General features: G+C 38.5%; 1 protein-coding gene across 24 annotated transcripts in view; it reads right to left on the bottom strand.

Moving 5' to 3' along the window:
• The window catches only part of CELF1 (CUGBP Elav-like family member 1), a 63,666-nt gene that overhangs the window by 25,704 nt on the left and 18,639 nt on the right, over nucleotides 1-19,323 (bottom strand). For 12 of the 24 annotated variants that reach the window (XM_080396812.1, XM_080396808.1, XM_080396803.1 and 9 more), the window contains 4 exons: nucleotides 4,881-5,068; nucleotides 4,005-4,087; nucleotides 3,552-3,600; nucleotides 187-321 (listed from right to left, as the gene is read on the bottom strand). In XM_080396812.1, the coding sequence (XP_080252938.1) occupies nucleotides 187-321; nucleotides 3,552-3,600; nucleotides 4,005-4,087; nucleotides 4,881-5,058 (445 nt within the window). In that variant the 5' untranslated portion in view covers nucleotides 5,059-5,068. Of the gene's footprint in view, nucleotides 1-186; nucleotides 322-3,551; nucleotides 3,601-4,004; nucleotides 4,088-4,880; nucleotides 5,069-7,142; nucleotides 8,091-11,164; nucleotides 11,332-19,323 lie in introns of those variants that run through there. The other 12 variants (XM_080396815.1, XM_080396816.1, XM_080396798.1 and 9 more) reach the window with 5 other exon arrangements.

The raw sequence follows: 19,323 nt of genomic DNA, 5'->3' as shown, positions 1-19,323 counted from the left end.
GGGGAAAGAACAAAAGTGAACCAAGGCATATTCACTACATCTGCAATTACTGGGATGAATAAAGAAATTAAGATGCTGGTGGCAGTGGGACGGGGAGAATCAAAGAAAGAGCTGAAATGGCACCTGAGTTATGAAAGGGAGCACCCAGTGGAGAACCTTTAACTGTCAGAAAAGCTTCCTGCTTACCTCGGCTCAGGCCATCTGGGCCCCGTAATATCCTGCATTCTTCAATCTGCCCAAAGGGGGAGAACATCACTCGGATATCATTTTCATTGCACTTCTTGGATATCATTCCAATAAACAACTTCCTATCTTCTACTGCTAAGAAATCAAAAGATAAAGAGTTATTACCAGCAAATATGTGCTCACTAGATCTTATTTTTTCAAGTCTCTTCCATCAGCTGCAGTTATTTCCCCGGTATTTTGGGTAGGGGCTTGTCAAAACCAGATTCCCAGTAACAGAATCTCTTCAGTTTAAGAGGATACATATGAGAGACCTCAATGAACCTGAAGAATGCCTGTTTTAAGTTTACATTTTGCTACTGTTTCTCCCTTGCAAGCCTGTGAACTGCAAAAATGTAAGAAAAGGAAAAAAACATATCAGATTCAGCACTTCCCTGAACCTTCTACATTCAGTTCCTGGTGAGTGAGAGAAAATCTGTATGTATTTTATGGGACTATTTTCATCCTTTCTCCTCTACCTTTTTCTATGTTTAGATTACCAACATACCTAACTGCATCTAAACAAGCAAGTGAGCTGCAGAAAGCTTTTCTAGCCTCTTTATCAGGCTAATCACTAAAATTCAGATCTGCCTACTTCCTCACGCTCCTGTCTCAACAGTGGAAGCAACAGCAGTTGCTAAAACAGAACATTTTTAGTTCTGTTTTAGATTCATCCATTCTGATCTGTACCAAAAGCATGAAAATAACACCTCAAATCAGAACATTGGACTGTGTGCTACTGTATCTTGCCTCTAAATGCTGATGCTACTAAATACACTACAGTTGAAGAATACCTTTCAGTGTGCAGACTATTTAAAAACAAAAGATATTTTTCTTAAACTTTTCAGTTAGTGGTTACTAATGTCAGTTTAAGGTCACCTAAGTGAGTGGTGTAATCTCAAATCCAGAGCAGACCTTTATATGTCTTGTTTTACTTATTTAAGGTTGCTTATCAACTCTGAAATACTTGCTTTTAAAGGATGACGCAAATTATGCAGAATACCATTAGGAAATATAAACCAGTTTGCAAATACAACATTCAGCGCAATATTAAATATAATATGATGAAGGCTGTAGCAGAATTTCAAGCTTCAGGAGAGAAAGTCTTCTCCTATTTAGTACCATGGTGAAGTGAAATCAACTTATTTGCTGAGCCTTCTACAGTGTTGAAGAGGAAAATTCTAAACTGTTCCAGCTGACATGACTTAAACTATTAAATCTTAATGTTGTACCCAGTTCACTTTCAATCTTAGAGCAGAAAGCTGCTTTCAAATACTTTTTGCAATCCATTTTAGTTCAAGAGATCCAGAATCCCTTTTATTAATGGCAAGTTAAAAATACTTCTGTAACTGACACTTTCTTATTTGTCTTTTCCCCTACATCTTTTAATAAAACTCATATAACGACATAATATCCTCAGAACCGTCACCCTAAAATTCAATTACTTTCTTCTTCTTTCAGTTATTTTCCCAGGGTATTTCTGTGTGCGTATGGGTGTGTGTGTGTGCATAATGCAAAATCAATTTTTGTTTAGAGAACCTATTCTGTTTTCCCAACAATACTTCAAAAGAATTACTACTATCTAGATATTTACACAGAGACATGTCCTGTATCCACATGGAAGAATTTGCAGATGGAATTACTCCTACTATATGTTACCTGTATATCCCATCTTCTGTTTTCAATTATCTTAAGACATAAGCTTTCTGGAACCAGGATTATCTTCACCATGATGCAACACTAATCTTATAGTAACCATGGTAAATGAAGAAATTAAAAATCAGCCAAGCCTAGAAAGGCTGAAACACTTCCTTTGCTTATCTTGCAACAATATAGACACCCACCCACCCACCTGAACATGCATGTATGTGCATATATAAACTCATGATGGAAATCACAGGAATAAATGATCATTTACCCCAGCGGTAGATGCTAAATATCTTAATCCATCTGAAATGGCTGGTGTGCAGAAATATTCAGTTTTTGCTCTACTGAACTGTTGAGAATTCTCAGTCTCTATTGTATACTACAAGCAGCAGCTTTGGCTCTCACCCTAGCTGCAACAGGCCTTGCTTCAAATTGGCCAAGCACTTGAAAAAGCATTTCTAGATTTCATAGAACCACAGAACGGTTTGGGTCTGAAGGAACCCTAAAGATTGTCTAGTTCCAACTCCTCCACCACCGGCAGGGACACCTTCCACTACACCAGGTTGCTCAAAGCCCCATCCAGCCTGGCCTTGAACACCGCCAGGGATGGGGCATCCACAGCTGCTCTGGGCAACCTGTGCCAGTGCCTCACCACCCTCACCATAAAACATTTCTTTCTTGTGTCTAATAAAAAATCTACTCTTACTCAGTTTAAAACTGTTACCCCCCATCCTGTCACTATACTCCCTGATAAAGAATCCCTCCCCATCTTTCCTGTAGGCCCCTCTAAGTACTGGAATGCTGCAGTAAGTTCTCCCCAGAGCCTTCTCTTCTTCAGGCTTAACAATTCCAATTCTTTCAGCTTGTCCTCATAGCAGAGGTGCTCCAGCCCTCTGATCATCTTCATGGCCCTCCTCTAGACCTGCTTGAGCAGGTCGACGTCTGTCTTACGCTGGGAGCCCCAGGGCTGAACACAGTACTCCAGGTCTCACCAGAGCAGAGCAGAAGGGGAGAATCTTGACCTATTACCCCTTCTTTTGATGCAGCCCACGACATGACTGACTTTCTGGGCTGCAAGCGCGCATTGCCAGCTTATGTTCAGTTTGTCATCCACCAATACCTCCAAGTCTTTCTCCACAGGGCTGCTCTCAATGCACTCACTGCCCAGCCTGTATACATGGTTTGGGATTGCCCTGACCCACATGCAGGACCTTGCACCTGGCCTTGTTGAACTGCATAAGGTTTGCAGGGGCCCACCTGTCTAGCCTGTCAAAGTCCCTCCAGATGGCATCCCTTCCCTCTAGGGTATCAACCATAGCACTCAGCTTGGTGTCATCTGTAAACTTGCTGAGGGTGCACTCAATTGCACTGTCCATGTCCCCAACAAAGATTTAAACCACCTTAGTACAAAGAAGAACTCACTGGATGTTTCCCTAACTGACAACATGGTTCTACCACAAGCAGCAGCAGTGGGAGATACTGAGTCATGGAATTTTAGAGACATCACTTACACTACCTACTATATTGAAAACACACCTTTTTTTTTTTTTTTCCCTTTAAAAAAAAAATCAGGTTTCCAATTCAAGAAGCCTTGATCAGCAGCTGTTCAACAAAATGAGAATCCTCAAGTTTCCCTATTAGCACAAATGATGCTACCAAACTCAGACTTCAGTGAAGCTTACCATTACTCTTTTCACTGTCAGCTGGTTTCATCTGGATAGGATGGTGCATCTGAAACGTAAAAAGATTATTTAATCCTAGATGCATTCACTTTATACTATAAGAAATATATCCCATAAGAGTTGTGGAAGAAAGAAACAGCCTACCTAAACTGCCTCTACAGAAGTGCAAATGTAACAATACATAGATTTCTAGAAGAAAGCTTTCCTAATAATATGCCACCACTCTTCCTCAGGGAGTATTATTGGAGCCATGTCCACCAACTTCACTATCATGTTATTTTCCCAAATGCTCAAAAACTCCCTTAAGATCTGTTATACAAATCTCATAACATTGCTCTTTTGAATAGTTCTTTTAAAACAGTATTTGAGGGCAAGATAACATGTTTGTAGATGAGTGGTACCAGAGCTCAGAAAAACAAAACAGAATTGCAAACAAAGCATGGCTGCTCTTACCCCTGGGAGGATCTTCATGTTGTGAAGAGCATTCTGTGCTTCTAGTGCAGCTTTACGGGTATAAAATGTAACAAAACAGCACCCTGCAATTGAAAGAAAATGCTAGCCAGGAAAGAACACTATAAATCTTGATATGCTGCACAGAAAATGCAAGTCCCACTTCTATCCTTCCAATACAAAACACATGGCAAGTAGAACAGGTTAAGACATTGAAATAGGTAGGTACTACTGATTGCAACTGTTTAAATATTTCTAAATGTAAAAAATAGGATATATATACACCCAACATCACCAATGCACAATTAAAACAAATGTTTAGATACATCTGCCAAAAAACTGCTGGCTACTTTCATTATCAAACTCAACAATTATTTGCTAGTACCAAAGACTTACCTAGTTTCACAGGAAATAAAATATTGCATAAAACTGAACTGCAAATCCAGGTACAGCATTTAGTTAGGAGTTGATGTACAAAATTATTTGATGTACACAAATGATTAAGACCTCAATGTTATATTTTATCTGAAATTATGACACTTTCAGCAACATTTTGATCATATCATAGAATCACAATGACGCTCGAGCAACACTGTTATTTTGATGTTCTGCTTTGTAATTATAATCTATCCCTACCACTTCTGAGCATTAAAAAGAAAAAAAATTATCATTTTTCTCAGCTCAGCTAATGACTGGACTACAGTCCAAGGATATTTAGACACATACATTTAAAGACTGTCAAGCCTGGGTTTTCATGCACACCTGGTCACACAAAGCTCCAACACACAGAAATGTCTGAATAAGCAAACATCTAAAATGTTAACTATGTGAAAGCAGCTGAGACCGCAAGTCTCACATGAGGAGTAAAGATGTTCTCACCTTTGCTTTGAGGAGGGTTTTGGCTCCTGTCCCTCAAGACATTGATTTCATAGACAGCACCATACTGTTCAAAAAGTTCTCTTAGATCCTTCTCACACCAGCTTCGTGGGACCTGGCCCACAAACATCTTGATAGCATCTAGATCAGGTTGATCTGGGTGATCCAGTGTGCCATTCATTTTCTTTGATCTATGAAAAACAAGAAGAAATTTCTCGTTTATATCTTTCCACAGATTCTAGATGTTACCGCATCTAGAAGAAGCATGCTTACAGTGAGATAAAAAAATAATTCTACAAATATGTAAATGTATATGATTAAAATACACACATAAAGAGAGACCTTTGCACATTACCAGTCCTGCATACCAGGATCATCATCCACATTCACTGGCAAGCTGTGTACTTGGAAACCAGACACTCTACACAGCTGTTTAAAGCTTCTCTTAACATTTGTTCCTATAATGTAGTCAACATCTGGGATTCAGGACAGGACATAAATCTCTTGAGATGACTGAAATATATCATTAGTTCAACCATGTAAAATTTAGCAGAAAAAGAAACCAGAAGAGGAAGGAACCTAAACTCAAGTCCACCCACAGACTGCTGAAGTTATCAGTAACCTGATAACTATTTCAGCTTCAACTGAAAATGAGAGGATAACATTTTTTTGTTGTTGTTTTTAAGTGTGACTATGTGGAACTGTTTCCCAAGGTGAAGACCCACCTTAAAACAGAGGAAAAGGTACAAACAGATGAGAAGTTTCATTAAGGGTTTACAAGGCAATAGCTCTTTGTGAAACTAAGGAGCTTTCAACAATATTTGGCAAAACAACAGGCTTAGGTTGTACATGAACAGGTTGGGATTGGACATCTAGTCAGTCACAGATTGAATCAAGTAATGGTAGAGTTAACATAGAAAAAAGTCACTTTTAGACTACAACACCACAGGAGTTTTGAGTATGGGAATCTCCAATAGGCTTCAAGGCATTACATCTAGCCATATGAACAGTTTACAGACTATTAATAAAACTGTGTTATACTCCACCCAGCTAGCTGACAGTCATATACTGCTTTCTGTAATGACTCCTCATCATTTGTCAAGCTCAATGAGAGGTCTCGTTATCAGTAGTCACAGCCTGGTATACCACACGACACAGTGGAAGAGTAACTGTAATTACACCCTATTGTAGCTATAGTGATTAGTAGGTTAAAATTGCTGACCAGCCCCTGCATAATCCAGAAAGGACGTGGGGAGTGGAATAGTAACAATACAACGATTCCCCCAGCCCCCAAACCCTCTGCTGAAGAATACGGGTGGCCTTCTTCCAGAGTAATCGGCTCTCCTCATCTCTGCTTTTTTCCTTGAAAGATAGTTTTTGAATGGCTTATTAACCGCACATTACAGTAAACAGTGTTCCTCTCACTGTCCATCTGCAATCATATTCCCTCTGAATAGAATTTTAGAAGAAAAAAATTCCAAACCAAGTAATGTTTAGTTAATTTTCCCCCTTAATACACTGTTCAGAGCCTAAGGAAAAATACATGCCAGGGAAAGCTCACAATTCTATAGCTGTATGAACAGATCTCAGAAACAACACAGCTTCTTACCAGAAGGGAAGGGAATCATCATAAATCCTTTCACTCCTCTTTATCTTTCCATTCAGAAAGAGTCAGCAGCTCTCCAAACAGCCAAGGCAAACAATACCTTTTACAACAAGGTAAAATACCTCTTTCCATTCAATGTCTTTTCATTTCAATTGAGAACAACTGGATCATTCACCCTCTTCCAATAATTATTTTCAGCCCTGCCTTCTATGCCATGGGCAGCTTCAAGAGCGTAGCACGGCTCCTGTTAATTGGGCAACTCTCAACATAACTTCAACAGTATTCAAGGAACCTTTCATTCCTCACTAAAAGGTTTAGTCTGGAGTCATTAATAGGGAAGAACAGAAACCTTTCTCCCAATAATTGATTTAAATAACTGATTTTGTAATAGCAGCACCTGTAGCATATTAGTACTGCCAAATAGCATAGCTTTATTCTTCCTTAGTGCTCATCCCCCAAATTATTAGATTGTTTCCCCCCAGCAAGAATCCAACATCAATTGTTGATGCCCACTAGGATTTTTTTCAAGAAAACAAACTGCAGGCTCTCCTCTCTTTTACCCCCCTCAAGGAGAATTAATCAGATAGCAGAAGCTTCAGAGACAGCAGTTGCGACTATCTCTTTAGTTACAAACTTAGACGTGAAGACAAAATACTTACACAGGGCTAGCATTCAAGGAACAATGGTCCACCATCATCTCTGGGAGGAAATCCAACTTGAACGCAGCCATCACCTCAGACTGTGACAAACTACTAACACTAAATCAGTGTATTGCCTAACCCCCAAACAACGCCACTTCCAAAAGTCCTGCAGGTCTTAACACTCAGCCACACAAAAAACACTCAAACCACAGAAACAGAAGCTCAGGGAGACCAGTAATAGACACCACAGAAACAGGCTGGACTGGGAAAGGGACATGGAATCCCAGATTAAAAAGGGGATGTGACCATGTGAAGGGAGGCTCAGCTTAATACACAATGAAAATGCTGATGCACTGGGCTTGTTTTGTGCAATTTTCCCTGGCGAAGCAGTACTGAGTGCACTGTCAGATAAACAGAGTGTCAGATCCATGAAGATAGCAATGGGTAACAGAGCAGAAAGAATACAAACTCCAGTCTTTCCATCCCCAACTAACTCCTTGCCTCCCAAAATGGCAGTCCAAGGCCTTGAGGTTCAGACAGACTAATCAATATCACCAATATTAAGGCGTGAAGTCCAGAGGTTCCTTCACCGTAACCATTTTCAGCAGCTGATCTCACTCTTTTTACCTTGTGCATTATTATTTTGCACACTCTCCTAACTAAAACGTTCCTCTGAACCTGCCAAAAACATCAAAGCCAAGGAATTTTTGAGTAATCAATCTTAACTACCCCAGAACATCAAAACCTACTCCTTTTATAGGAGAAACATACATTGTTCTGTAAACAATACTCTGCCTGTCATGCATCTATAAATGTAGAGACATATAGAGTCTATAATGATAAAGAAAGGGAAAAACACAGTGATTTGTTGAAAACTTTAATAATCTTTGAAAACACTGATCAGAACACCTCAGCAGCCTCATCATTAAAACAGGAATAACATGCCAATCAAGGAACTGTGAGGTGTATTTATACACACAATACAGACCTCTTGTTACATCTCCAATACCCAAACTAAAGGGACGATAATCTGGATAATACTGGATGCACAGGGAGATGCAGAAATACTTGATTGCAGACGGTGACTGCTGCAGAGGCAGCTGGGTGTGTCTGAGCACTCCAGGAGGAATGATTAGTTCAAGTCCAACATGAATGCAGATAAGCCTTATGTCTACGGTAGATATAACCACAAAATAAACTCTTACAGCATCAAGGAATGCATGCTGGTGCAGCTTCTTTCTTGTCTGTCAATGACTGCAACATGAACTTGCAGTTATTTAGACTGGCCAGTATATAGAGCTTATTTTACACTTGCAGAGTTACAGCATGTCAATTGTTTTTTCATAAATAACCATTTTCAACCTTTGGAAGAGAAAGAACATTTCCAAATATCTGCCTACAGTGAGGTTAATTAAAAGGTTATTAAAAGGAGTTAGGCCTCTTAATACAAAAAGATAGGCATGTTACTGCAAAATAAGAAGACGTGAATTTAGCACACATCAAATATCAACAGTAACTACTGCATACATGCTCTTACTATGTGGTAAACACAAGGAAACTTATTCTTTAGTGAAAATGTATAAGCTACCTGCTAAGCACCACTGTTAAGAGCATACAAATAGGCACTACAGAGCACAGGTCAATTTATTTGCTTTCAGTAAATTGTTCATATGTACCTTCAGACACATCTTAGAGGTTTCCCACTTGGAAAATGCCATGTTGTGTAATACACATCACGTTCAAATGTTAAAATTCAGCCTGGAGCCCACTTTATGGATTTCTCCAAAATAAGCCCACAAAGACTTCAGATTTGTATGATTAGAACAGCAGAAGATACAGTGGGGAGCTTGCCACTGTTCACATAAACCTATAGATCGACACTATAAACTCTGGCCCTAACTATACAGACCAGAATGTATTCCTTCTGGTCTCCCAGTCATCTTTAACTTTTTAGGCAGCCAGTAAAATACCCCAGCAGCCACTCTCACCGTAGGTTTGACGAAAGATGATACTGGCAACAGATACCCTAGAAAATGGGGTTTTAGTTTACTGAAGAAAATCACTAAGTCAATTTGACTTGATCCTTTCCCTCATACCTTTGCTCTTCAAAATGGAAGTCATATCTACTTCTTTCATCAAGACAAAACTGCAACAAGTGACAGGCACTGTCACACTTATGCTCCACCTCAAATTCAGTCTACTGGCTTTGATAATTAAAATGTTAGTTTTGTGTAACTATCCTGCTACATATTAACTTCAAAATCTCATTATAGTCACTCTATGATGTGCTCACTTCATTTAATGAATAGTGCCAAAACTATTTCACATGCTATTATATACAATCTGGGGGAAAGGAAGAATCAATACTAGAATATTGAATAAATATCTGAAGGTATGTTAGCAAAGACTCAGTGCCTCAAGGTGCCATACTTCTGCAGAAACAATGACAATTTCAGGGACAAAACACTAGTGTACAAACACAGGTTTGTTTTAACATTGTTTAGTTGAAGGCATCATCAAGGTAGTGAAATTAAAAAAAAGACTGAAACTTGTGAAAATATCAGAGTCAAAAAAGATAGTATTTCTCTACTGCACAAAAGTAAGAAGAATTAAATAAGGAAGCAATGTTTCTTTAGAATTATAAAAAATAACAAAAGTTATCCTAGCCATTGCTCACAAAAAGAAAGAAAAATAAGAGAGCTAAACACACTTATTTTTTGCTCAGATGTCAAATTCCTGCTGGCTTCCAGATCCATTCTTTGACAGTTTCTATTCAAAGGATAATAGAAACAATGTTGGAAATTCAAAGCTCTATGGACTATAGCTACACATTTAAATGTGGTGCTGGTCTGACAATATGAACATTAAAAACTTCTACATACTACAGATTAGATCTCACTTTTTTTACACTTCTGAAGCTCTAGATCATGTTGCAGAATATACCACTATATGCTCCTCAGAGATTGCAAAGTATAAATGGTAAAAGTCTTGCTTTTATTTTTAAGTTTCCAGAATTACATCACATCCTGAGGCACAAAAGCTAAAAAACTCCACCACCACCCCCAAAAAAACAAACCACAAGAAAAACTGTATCATATTTCACTTCCTAAGAAAGCCTTGCTCATTTCAATGAGCAATTAACTCTGAAAGCTACAGATAATACCATCTTTTATTTTATACAGTCTGAACCTCAGACAACATATACAAACCCAAAGCTGAGGGACTACTGGGATAGTGACAGCAAACTATGGGAAAGGATGCAGGCTACGTGGAAATCAGATGCTGTGAAGCTTTGAAGGAGGCAGGTCCTAGAATAAACTTCCCCTTGTATTATCTGTGCATATCCAGATCCCTACAGTGTTGCTGAATTGCAGGGTTTTCTTTAAACGGATAACCCTAGGTTAGATGCATAAAAACCACTAACTACTTGTCAATATTTTGTTGTTTCATTGTTGATCATGTAAGCAAGTGGTCAGAATATTTTCTGCCTATGTTGAAATCCAAACTGTCTCCCCCATGCCTCGCTGGGTACAAAAAGCCCCTTACCTAGTTGCCAAAACTGCAGTTTCTTCCTCTGCCAATCTCTGTGACAGTTATGCACTGTGGGTACGCAAATCTGACACATTCAGAATGCTGAATTTACCATCAAAATACATGAATTTTCAGGCTGCTTACAATTCAGATTAAATTAACTGAAAAACATTTTTGTTGATGTGTTTTGTTGATCATTTTTGTAGGTTTCCAGGTGGAGAAAAAGGACAGGAGGGGATGACAATTGCTTTTATCTCAGAAATAGCAAAGTTTCACGGTACACTGTCTTATGTATTTATCTAAGAGCATTTAATTTCCCCATACTCTCCAGACCTAGATGGATTTTCACAAATTAGCTAAGTAAATTTTATTCTAAAAATAGTTTATAATAAGCTTTTTTCCCCCTCCCCTTCCTCAAAATATTTTTTTGGGAAAAAAACCCAAACATTTGAGGTAAATAAATACATTCATGACCTACTTCTCTGGCTTGTGAATGAAATGCTGTTTACCTGTAGCTTCTATTCCAATTAATTCTGTGAAAGCTTAAAAGGAGTGTTTTTTGAATTTTCGTCTGACTGAAGAATCCGCAGGCCTCCCAGCTCTCTGCCAGCAGATGAAGCAGCAAGTCACCTATGTCTCTGGCTTCTAGGATGATGTTTTCTCTGCCTAAGCACTCCTAGAAAGGCAAAAATGAAGCAGCAGCTAAACTTACCCTTTTATTTGATAGTAAAGACAATCGCTTTAAAATAAATTATACTAAACCTATTTTCTAAAATGAGGAAATCAGGTTATTTTTTCTGGAAAAGGAGATAAAACTTCACACTGAAGTGAAAAAAAATTGTTACTCTAATGAATTCTAAGCAGTGGAGCTTATAAAAAGGTAGACAAGAAACACAGGTACATTTTCTTTTAAATGGTCTATGGCTTCCTCCAATACATATGCTGCTTTTGAAAGCTCTGCTCGTGTTCTTCCTGACTTCTTGCTGCTATGCATCATTCACTTGAAACTGAATCTACGGCCACACAATTCACAAAGTAGTTGTAGCTTCCTATGTTCATAGGAGTAAAGCAGGAAATGGCCAAAGGCAAATTTGAAACTGGTAAGAGGGAACACTTCTTACTAAATTCACAGATAAAATAAATATTAAGTGGCAGTGACTTTTGTAATCCTGTCAAAGCTTGACAGGGTTTGAGTACAACTGGGTGCTTCCAGGGGTGTATTTTCCCGCTTCTGTTTACTGCACATATATAGAAAACCCAACTGTTTTTTTTAAACAGAAAACCCATGGGCTATATGCATGAAAATACTACCCATGAGAACTACCTCCTTCTAGCTAACATTAGGAAGGAACAACTAAGTAACTTCATCTTTAAACACAGACTAATCAATAATTATTAAGATTTTAGATCCATTTGTCTAATGCACATGGCACTATAGGCATTATCAGAAGGAAACCACAAACTAGACTCTGTCCAGCATGGCAGTTCTCAAGTTCCTTAGTCACAACTTTTTACCTTTCTAAATCAACACACCTGGTACAAAATCTTAAAGTGTAAATAGATATGGAAGACATTGCTTCAATAAAAACCACAAAAGTTACTGTGGTTTTCAAAAAGTTTAATCAGTGGCAACTGAGATCACAATTTTGAGGTGGCAAAACGATATATCAAGTCCTATACCTATACAAGTCTGTTGTATGAAGGGGTTCTGAACTAAGCTGGTCAGAAAAGACCTGTCGCTTGAACATGCTGTTTCAGACAGGCATCAAGGGATTGCAAGCTGTGGTAGAAAAGGCGGCCGTTCCCAGCTCTCTACTAACCTGATGATTTCCAGATGTCACACAGGAAACCAGGACGCAGTGATGCTTTCCTGGGATGCAGAGAACGAAGAATACTGTTTGCTATACAATAAACCTCAACACTAGTGAGGTAACCCTTAACACAAGATGCCAACACATGTAAAACAGAACTAAACCAGCTGTTCCTATGGATTTCTTATCTCCTTACAATAAATCCAATGTCTATCAAGATCCTTCAGTGGCTTCTACCTGTTTAGCTGTGCAGACAATAGCCAGACTAGTTCAGAGCTACTTACAGACCAACGGGCAAAGGGCAAGAATTGACCAAGAATTGTTTTGACCACCTTCTCACTTAAAGCTAAATGAGTAGGAACTTAATGCCTTGAAACATTTACTACTCTGACACATTTATTTGAATATGAACAGCGAATTAAAAGGTTTCCAGGAAAGAATGACAGTACACAGCTTGTGCATTGTTTCCTTCAAAAACAGGCCAGTAAAAACCCAACTGAGCTTTCTCTAGCAGATATCTATAATTTCTATTAATCAAAACACTTCTAGATTAAAGCATAGACTGCACAAACACACCCAGTTCCCCCTGTTTGCTCCTCATGCTGCACACCTTAGTGCAAAGGCATTTCAAAGGGCACCAGCAAAGTAACCTAGAACACCAGGTCTTTAGACAGGCCTGTGACTTTAAGCCATCATTTTGCTACAAAGTCCAGGGATCAGCTAATGCTCTGACAGAAAGAAACATCCTTGACCTCGATGTTAACAGTAAAAACAAGTAAGGAAGACTTGTATCTATATTATTATCCACACATCAACACGTGGCTTTGACTGCCACGTGTTTATTTGTCTGACCAGTCTAGATGTCCCTCTTGCTTTAATTTCAAATAACAAGCATTGAAGTGAACGTGCATATCAACTGTAATAGGTCATGTGTGGTTATTATCTTCTTAAGCAGCTAGTATCTCCAAACTAACTTTTTGAATGCCAGCTAAGAAAGCACAGTCTTAATGACTGATATAACAGCATTCCTCCCCTGAGGAGGAAAGAAGATGGTATTTCATACAAAGGGTAGTAGATTTTTGGAACTGCGTGTTCACAGGATAGTGCAGACACAATAAACTTACATGACTGCAAGAATGGACTGGACATGTGTTTGGAAGAGACCCATCAGAAGCTACCAGGCAAACCACAACAGGTTAGGCCTGAAAACAGAGGCCAAGAGACCACTGAATTAGTTTCATGGTAAAAACAAACACTATAGATTAGTAGCCTTTGTGAATGGCAAAGATAGGTCAGAAACATTTCAAAGAGCTGGATCATGCCTAGGCAGTTTGTGTTGGGACAAAAAAGTACTATGAAAAAAATTAGAGTTGTCCTGTTAAAACTACTGAAGAACTGAACTAGACACATACTAGGTAAACGCTAATTAAAAATGCTCAGCTATTATAAACACTATATTCAACTGCCTTAGTAATTAACACCAAACCAACCCCCCACCCCTCGCAAAACTACACAACAAAAACCCCCAAACCCCCAAAAACATACCTCTGGACTTCAGGAAATGTGGCAGCACAGTTAGTAACTAGTATATACTTTCCCCTCTTTTTAAAATGCCTTGCAATTGCTTTCAACATACCATCATACAACTGATGAACAAATTCAATCTGTGGCATACTCAGTATCTGGCTCACTCCTGAGGGCAACTTAGACCAAATGGCAGACAGTAGCTCTGCAGTATGAGACCTTACCTACCAGGAAACAGGTCACAACATCTGTTCAAATCAGAGAAGCCAAAAAACCTTTTGCTATATATATTATTTGCCAATAACTGCTAGTAACAGAATGTCTAACTAGAACTCAGAAGCAGCTGAATTACCAGTCTTAAGACCTTCTTGCAGCAGATTAATGACATTCACAAACTTCTAAGATAGCGGCCTCCAAACTTCTTCAGTTTTCCTCTTATCTCCCCATGACACGTTGCCTTTTTACCTGCTTGCCTGAGAGGGGACATGAGTGTGCTGTGAATATACTGACAGGTCTGTGGGTATCAGAATTCTGCGATGTGAGGGATGCACAGCTCTGCAGTGATCTGCTTCTCTAGGGCAGAACAGCTGCACGATGCTACCCTGAGTTTTACTTTCTTAATGCATAGCTCTCAGCTAGAACAGTAGCATGAGGCTGCTAACACAGTGCTTGACCCTGCTGCAGCTGTCCGCTACTTCAGTGATGATACTACAAAGGCTTGCATAGGCATTCCCAAAAAGAGAAAAAAATGGAATAGACTGGCCATGAAATCGTCTCCTGACGATGATCTCAACCACCTGTCTCTGACCATAAAATTTCTCATTACCCAGGGCAATGAGGAATAAGCAAGCTGATAGCCTCCAAAACTCTCTGATTTGAGATTACTGAAATATTTTTGCATTATTCTGAGGTACATCGCAACTATTATTTCCAGAATCTGTATCTATTCAATTCTTTTTTACACAAAGGCAGAAACTCCAAAGAACTTCAAATATCACAGTCTGCAACACAGCCATTTACAGAGTGACGGACAACTTTGGTTAGTATTTGCATGGATTCTTCCAAAGGCAGCCAGTATCTGCCCACCCTGTTTTCATTAAGATGAAGCATTAGGATAATAGTCTACTACATGAACACAGTGAAACAAATAAAATAGATGTCCATGTTAGTAAAATCTTCAAACTAAAATATTCTCCTAGAAACTCCAACTTCTCTATGATGTTTATGTCCAACGATACTTTAAAATGCTCCCATTAATCTTCTGGGGTTTTTTTTGCTAGCTTTAGACTTCAGTTTTAACTAGTTCCCAGTTGTGACCTTCAGAAGACTGATCTGAAATGCATATTACAATTTCTGTCTTTCCCAGCTAAATTTTGTTTCTTTATCTTGCATATTTCATCATTTTTTCTAGACTAAGGGAACAGAGAAGGAGACAAAATCAGCATTATCAGCTATTTCTTGGTAGTAGTAGTGAATTAAAAAAACCCAAAACACAACAAAAACAACAAACCAAAACAACCCACAACACAGCAAAATTTGCTGTGATGCAAAGACAGTAGCAAAGGCCTGGCTAAGAAGACACTGTATGAAAGATACAAGACACAAATAAGCAGAGGAGCAAACTGCCAAAAGACCAAATCATGAATTTGGAGCAAATAATACATGACAACCTATTAGAGCATCTGTACTTGTAGAACAGATAACAATAAGCCTTAATGCAGGTTTGCTAGAATAATTCATTTTGGTAAATCACGGACAAGAAGTAACCATCACATGTTCATCCCTCTTTGTAAGACATTTTACAATTAATAATTGATACGAGGAAGAAGCACTGATGTATGAGTCCCAGAACAACTGCTTTTAAAGCAGAAGCACATAGGTTTCTTCCCCTCATTCTACGAAGACATCTAAACATTAAAAACAACAACAAAAACTGTAAAAATTTAATAATTTTATCCTTTTCTGTAGGTTGTGGGATTGTTTTTTTTTTTAAATAGATGTGAAATGTGTATTTTGGGTACTGCTTAAGCTCTACAGGAAGGTATGCAAAAGAAAATTTCAGTTAAAAATAATTTTTTTAAACATCTGCCAATATTCGAGCAGACTGGGAAACATTTTGAGTTTTTATGATCACAGTGCTGGAACACAGCAACAGTTATATTTTGTGAGACAAACTATGGAAAACTTAAGTACCTAAGAGAGATCTGAAAGACCGACAGACACTTGGTCACTGTAGATAGAAAAAAAACTCTTGAGAAGTCGGAAAAGTGGCTTGGTCAAAACAATAGTAAGAGGAAGTAAATGCAGCAGTATGACATAGGATAGGAGAGAAGGCAGGAAATGTGACATCATCACAAAAGTGAGGACATGCATTTCTAGCCTGTGAAAGGACAGAGGACTACTAAAAGGAGACAGGATGGAACATTTCAGGCAGCAGCAAGGTTTGAGGGTTCTCCCCCTTCTTTTTGTTTATTGACTGAATTCAGACCATGGGACACACAGAAACCATAGATGATAAATCACACTTGCACTTCAACGTTTAGATCTTCAGTAGAAGAGAATAAGAATTATAATTCTTGCAGACTATCTTGTTCTGAAAGCAGATACAGAAAGACTTACACCACCTCTCCCCTCTCCCCAAATGTTGTCTTTAAGCTTAACAAAAATGACTTCCCCACCCAGCCCCAAAAGTTTGGCCAGAAGTTTATCTTCGGGTATTTCAGCTTTTTGTGTAACAAACAACCCTGCAAGCAATTCTATGGAACAGAATACTTTAGACCTCCTTCAACTTTTTTACTTTGTAAACAGAAAGACAGGACCCAGAAAACTGCTTTCAAATAGACCTGTATTTTCCTGTCTTTTCCTGTATTACAGGAATCTGCAGCTCTGCACTTAGTCAAAAAGATGCACTGGAAACAAGTTTTGTAATCTCTGCAATATTTGCTAGAGAGATTTTTAGAGAATCAACTACACAGATTAGTATTCTGCCACTAAAACAGATCCAGAAGTTACCCTTCTGCTAAGGAGCTGGAAACCCACTGGGTCCTGGAAAGCTCATCTCCACGCCAAACATGCCACAAAACAGTACAATGGGCAAAGCAAATACATTTACACAGAGAATTGCTATGTGGTTGCATATTGGACCCAGGGGAGACTACACAAACAGCTGTACAACCCCAGGACAATACCACGAATGAAGACTTTTGTATTACCTTACACAGAACTACAATGAATTAAAAATGCCTTTAACTAAGGTTTTTTGCAAGCAATATACCTTGTGCATGTGTAAGGAATAATATTAAAGTATGAACTGGTCAGTTACTTTTTACTTCAGAAATGTAATGTGTAATCTTAACTCAAAGGAACAAAGTTGGTACTAATAAATTATTTTAAAAGCTCTCCTTATTGAAAGGTCCTAGAATAGCAGTCAGACCTGTTTAAAAATCTTTCTGAAGTATGGTAAGACTCTTTGCTTTCTTCCTCTGTTAAGTTTAAGAGACCCTCTGGACTAAACAAAGCAACAAGTTTTATTGTCCTTTGCAGCCATCAGAACAGCCATACAAGCCATTCTGAGGAGTCCTTTAATCTCAAATTGTTTCTCCTGATAGTACTATATACAAATCAGAATAAGTTAATATTACACTACAGTAAAAATTCACTCACTATTTCTCATTTCATATTACTCAAATGAAATCTTTTTATTGCACATTACCTGAAGAGAGTTCAAATGCAGCCCAGACAGCTCCAGGAGAGCACACCATGCAATTAAAATAGTAATTACTGCAATAATTTCTACATAGTGCATCAACTTAGAACACGGTAAGACATGATTTTCCCTGGCTCTTGGCACAAGGATGCAAAGGCATAGCTTCAGTATTGTCCATGAGCAGAGCAGAGGAGATCGAAATGGGATGTGGTATCCCTGGAAAAGCAAACAATTCTATCTACCACATGTGTTGTGGGGTAGAAAAGACTAACAGATGCAACAGGGGATACTCCAGCATCACTCCTGGCACAGAAGAAATGCAGCAGATTTAGGCAGTGGTTGCTACCTTGTCTCCTAAACAAAGCTGAGACCTCTGCTATGTATTTTGGACAAGCAGCCATCTGCAAAACTTCACTAGCTATTAAGCTACACATGCAGAACCATAATAAAAATGTCAAAGAGTACGTTTCTGAAAAATAAACTTTCCAAGCCTCTAGAATTGTAAGAGAAACAGTATAATATATGTGCTTCAGTTTCAACTTCAGGAAGAGCTAAGCCCAGAAAGAATGAAGAATACTACTTTGATCCAGAACAATCCCTCCAAACAAATCTATAATCAAACAAATTCACATCTACTTTTGCAAACTATAAATGGCTTTAGAAGTGCTAAGGAAGGATTAACTTCTCTTATGGCAGAAGAGATGAAGTTCCTTCTGAGTAGACAATCCTACAATCTTTTAATGCCCATTTTAATCTCCATGCCGAAGTCCTCCCCTTTGGAAGGGGCTCAGTTCTGCAGAGATTTTATTTGAACAGATACATTTCAAGTAAAAACAGGTAAGCTGCTCTTCTTCAACACACAACCTGCCTACCAATCTGTCTCAAAGGAGTTTTCATTAGAGCTTATGTTCAGAAAGACAACAGGATCACCCTAAAGGAGGGTCAGGGGAGTAAGAACAACATGAACACTACAGTGCTCTCTGTTCACAGGGCATTTAAACAGTACAAAGGCATTTCTGTCCTACTACTGGTCCTATCTACTGATACTAGTAGAGTATCAGTATGGTGAATGTGGATATGACAAAAGTCAAAAGAGAAGTAGGAGTTCCTCAGTCTTGAAACTGTCAATGCTCACAACACACTTTTAAGACAGTAATATCTGGCAGAAGTATAACTGTTTAATCTGCTTTGGCAAAGCATGGCATATAAATTTCTAAATACAAGAAGCAATCCTGAGTCTCAGAGTAAACTATCTATTCAAAAACGTGTCTGGTTAAAGATAACAGCTACTAGAAAAGTGGGTAACAAAAGTGCTATTTCAAAGGTCACTTGATTGCTTAAAGCAAAGCTGACTCCTCCTCAATTTTATTCCCTGACCAGACCAAAAGCAGAATACCATCAATTTTATTCTGATATATCTGTGTGGAGTTAATCATCATAAGAAGTCTTTCATACCAGGATGAAACAATTTTACATATTGTCAGATGTTCAAGAAAAGACTCAGTCCTCTTTCATGTGGACACCTTCCTGCATTCGCATTAAGGCAGATTAATTCAACTTTAAGTTGCTCTTAAGATGAGAAACCATGGAACTTACACCAAATAGAAGTGTTTTGTGACTTATTTTC

Source organism: Falco punctatus (assembly GCF_963210335.1).
Source record: "Falco punctatus genome assembly, chromosome: 7".
NCBI classification, from domain to species: domain Eukaryota; kingdom Metazoa; phylum Chordata; class Aves; order Falconiformes; family Falconidae; genus Falco; species Falco punctatus.
This window is presented reverse-complemented; position numbering and strand designations above follow the sequence as displayed.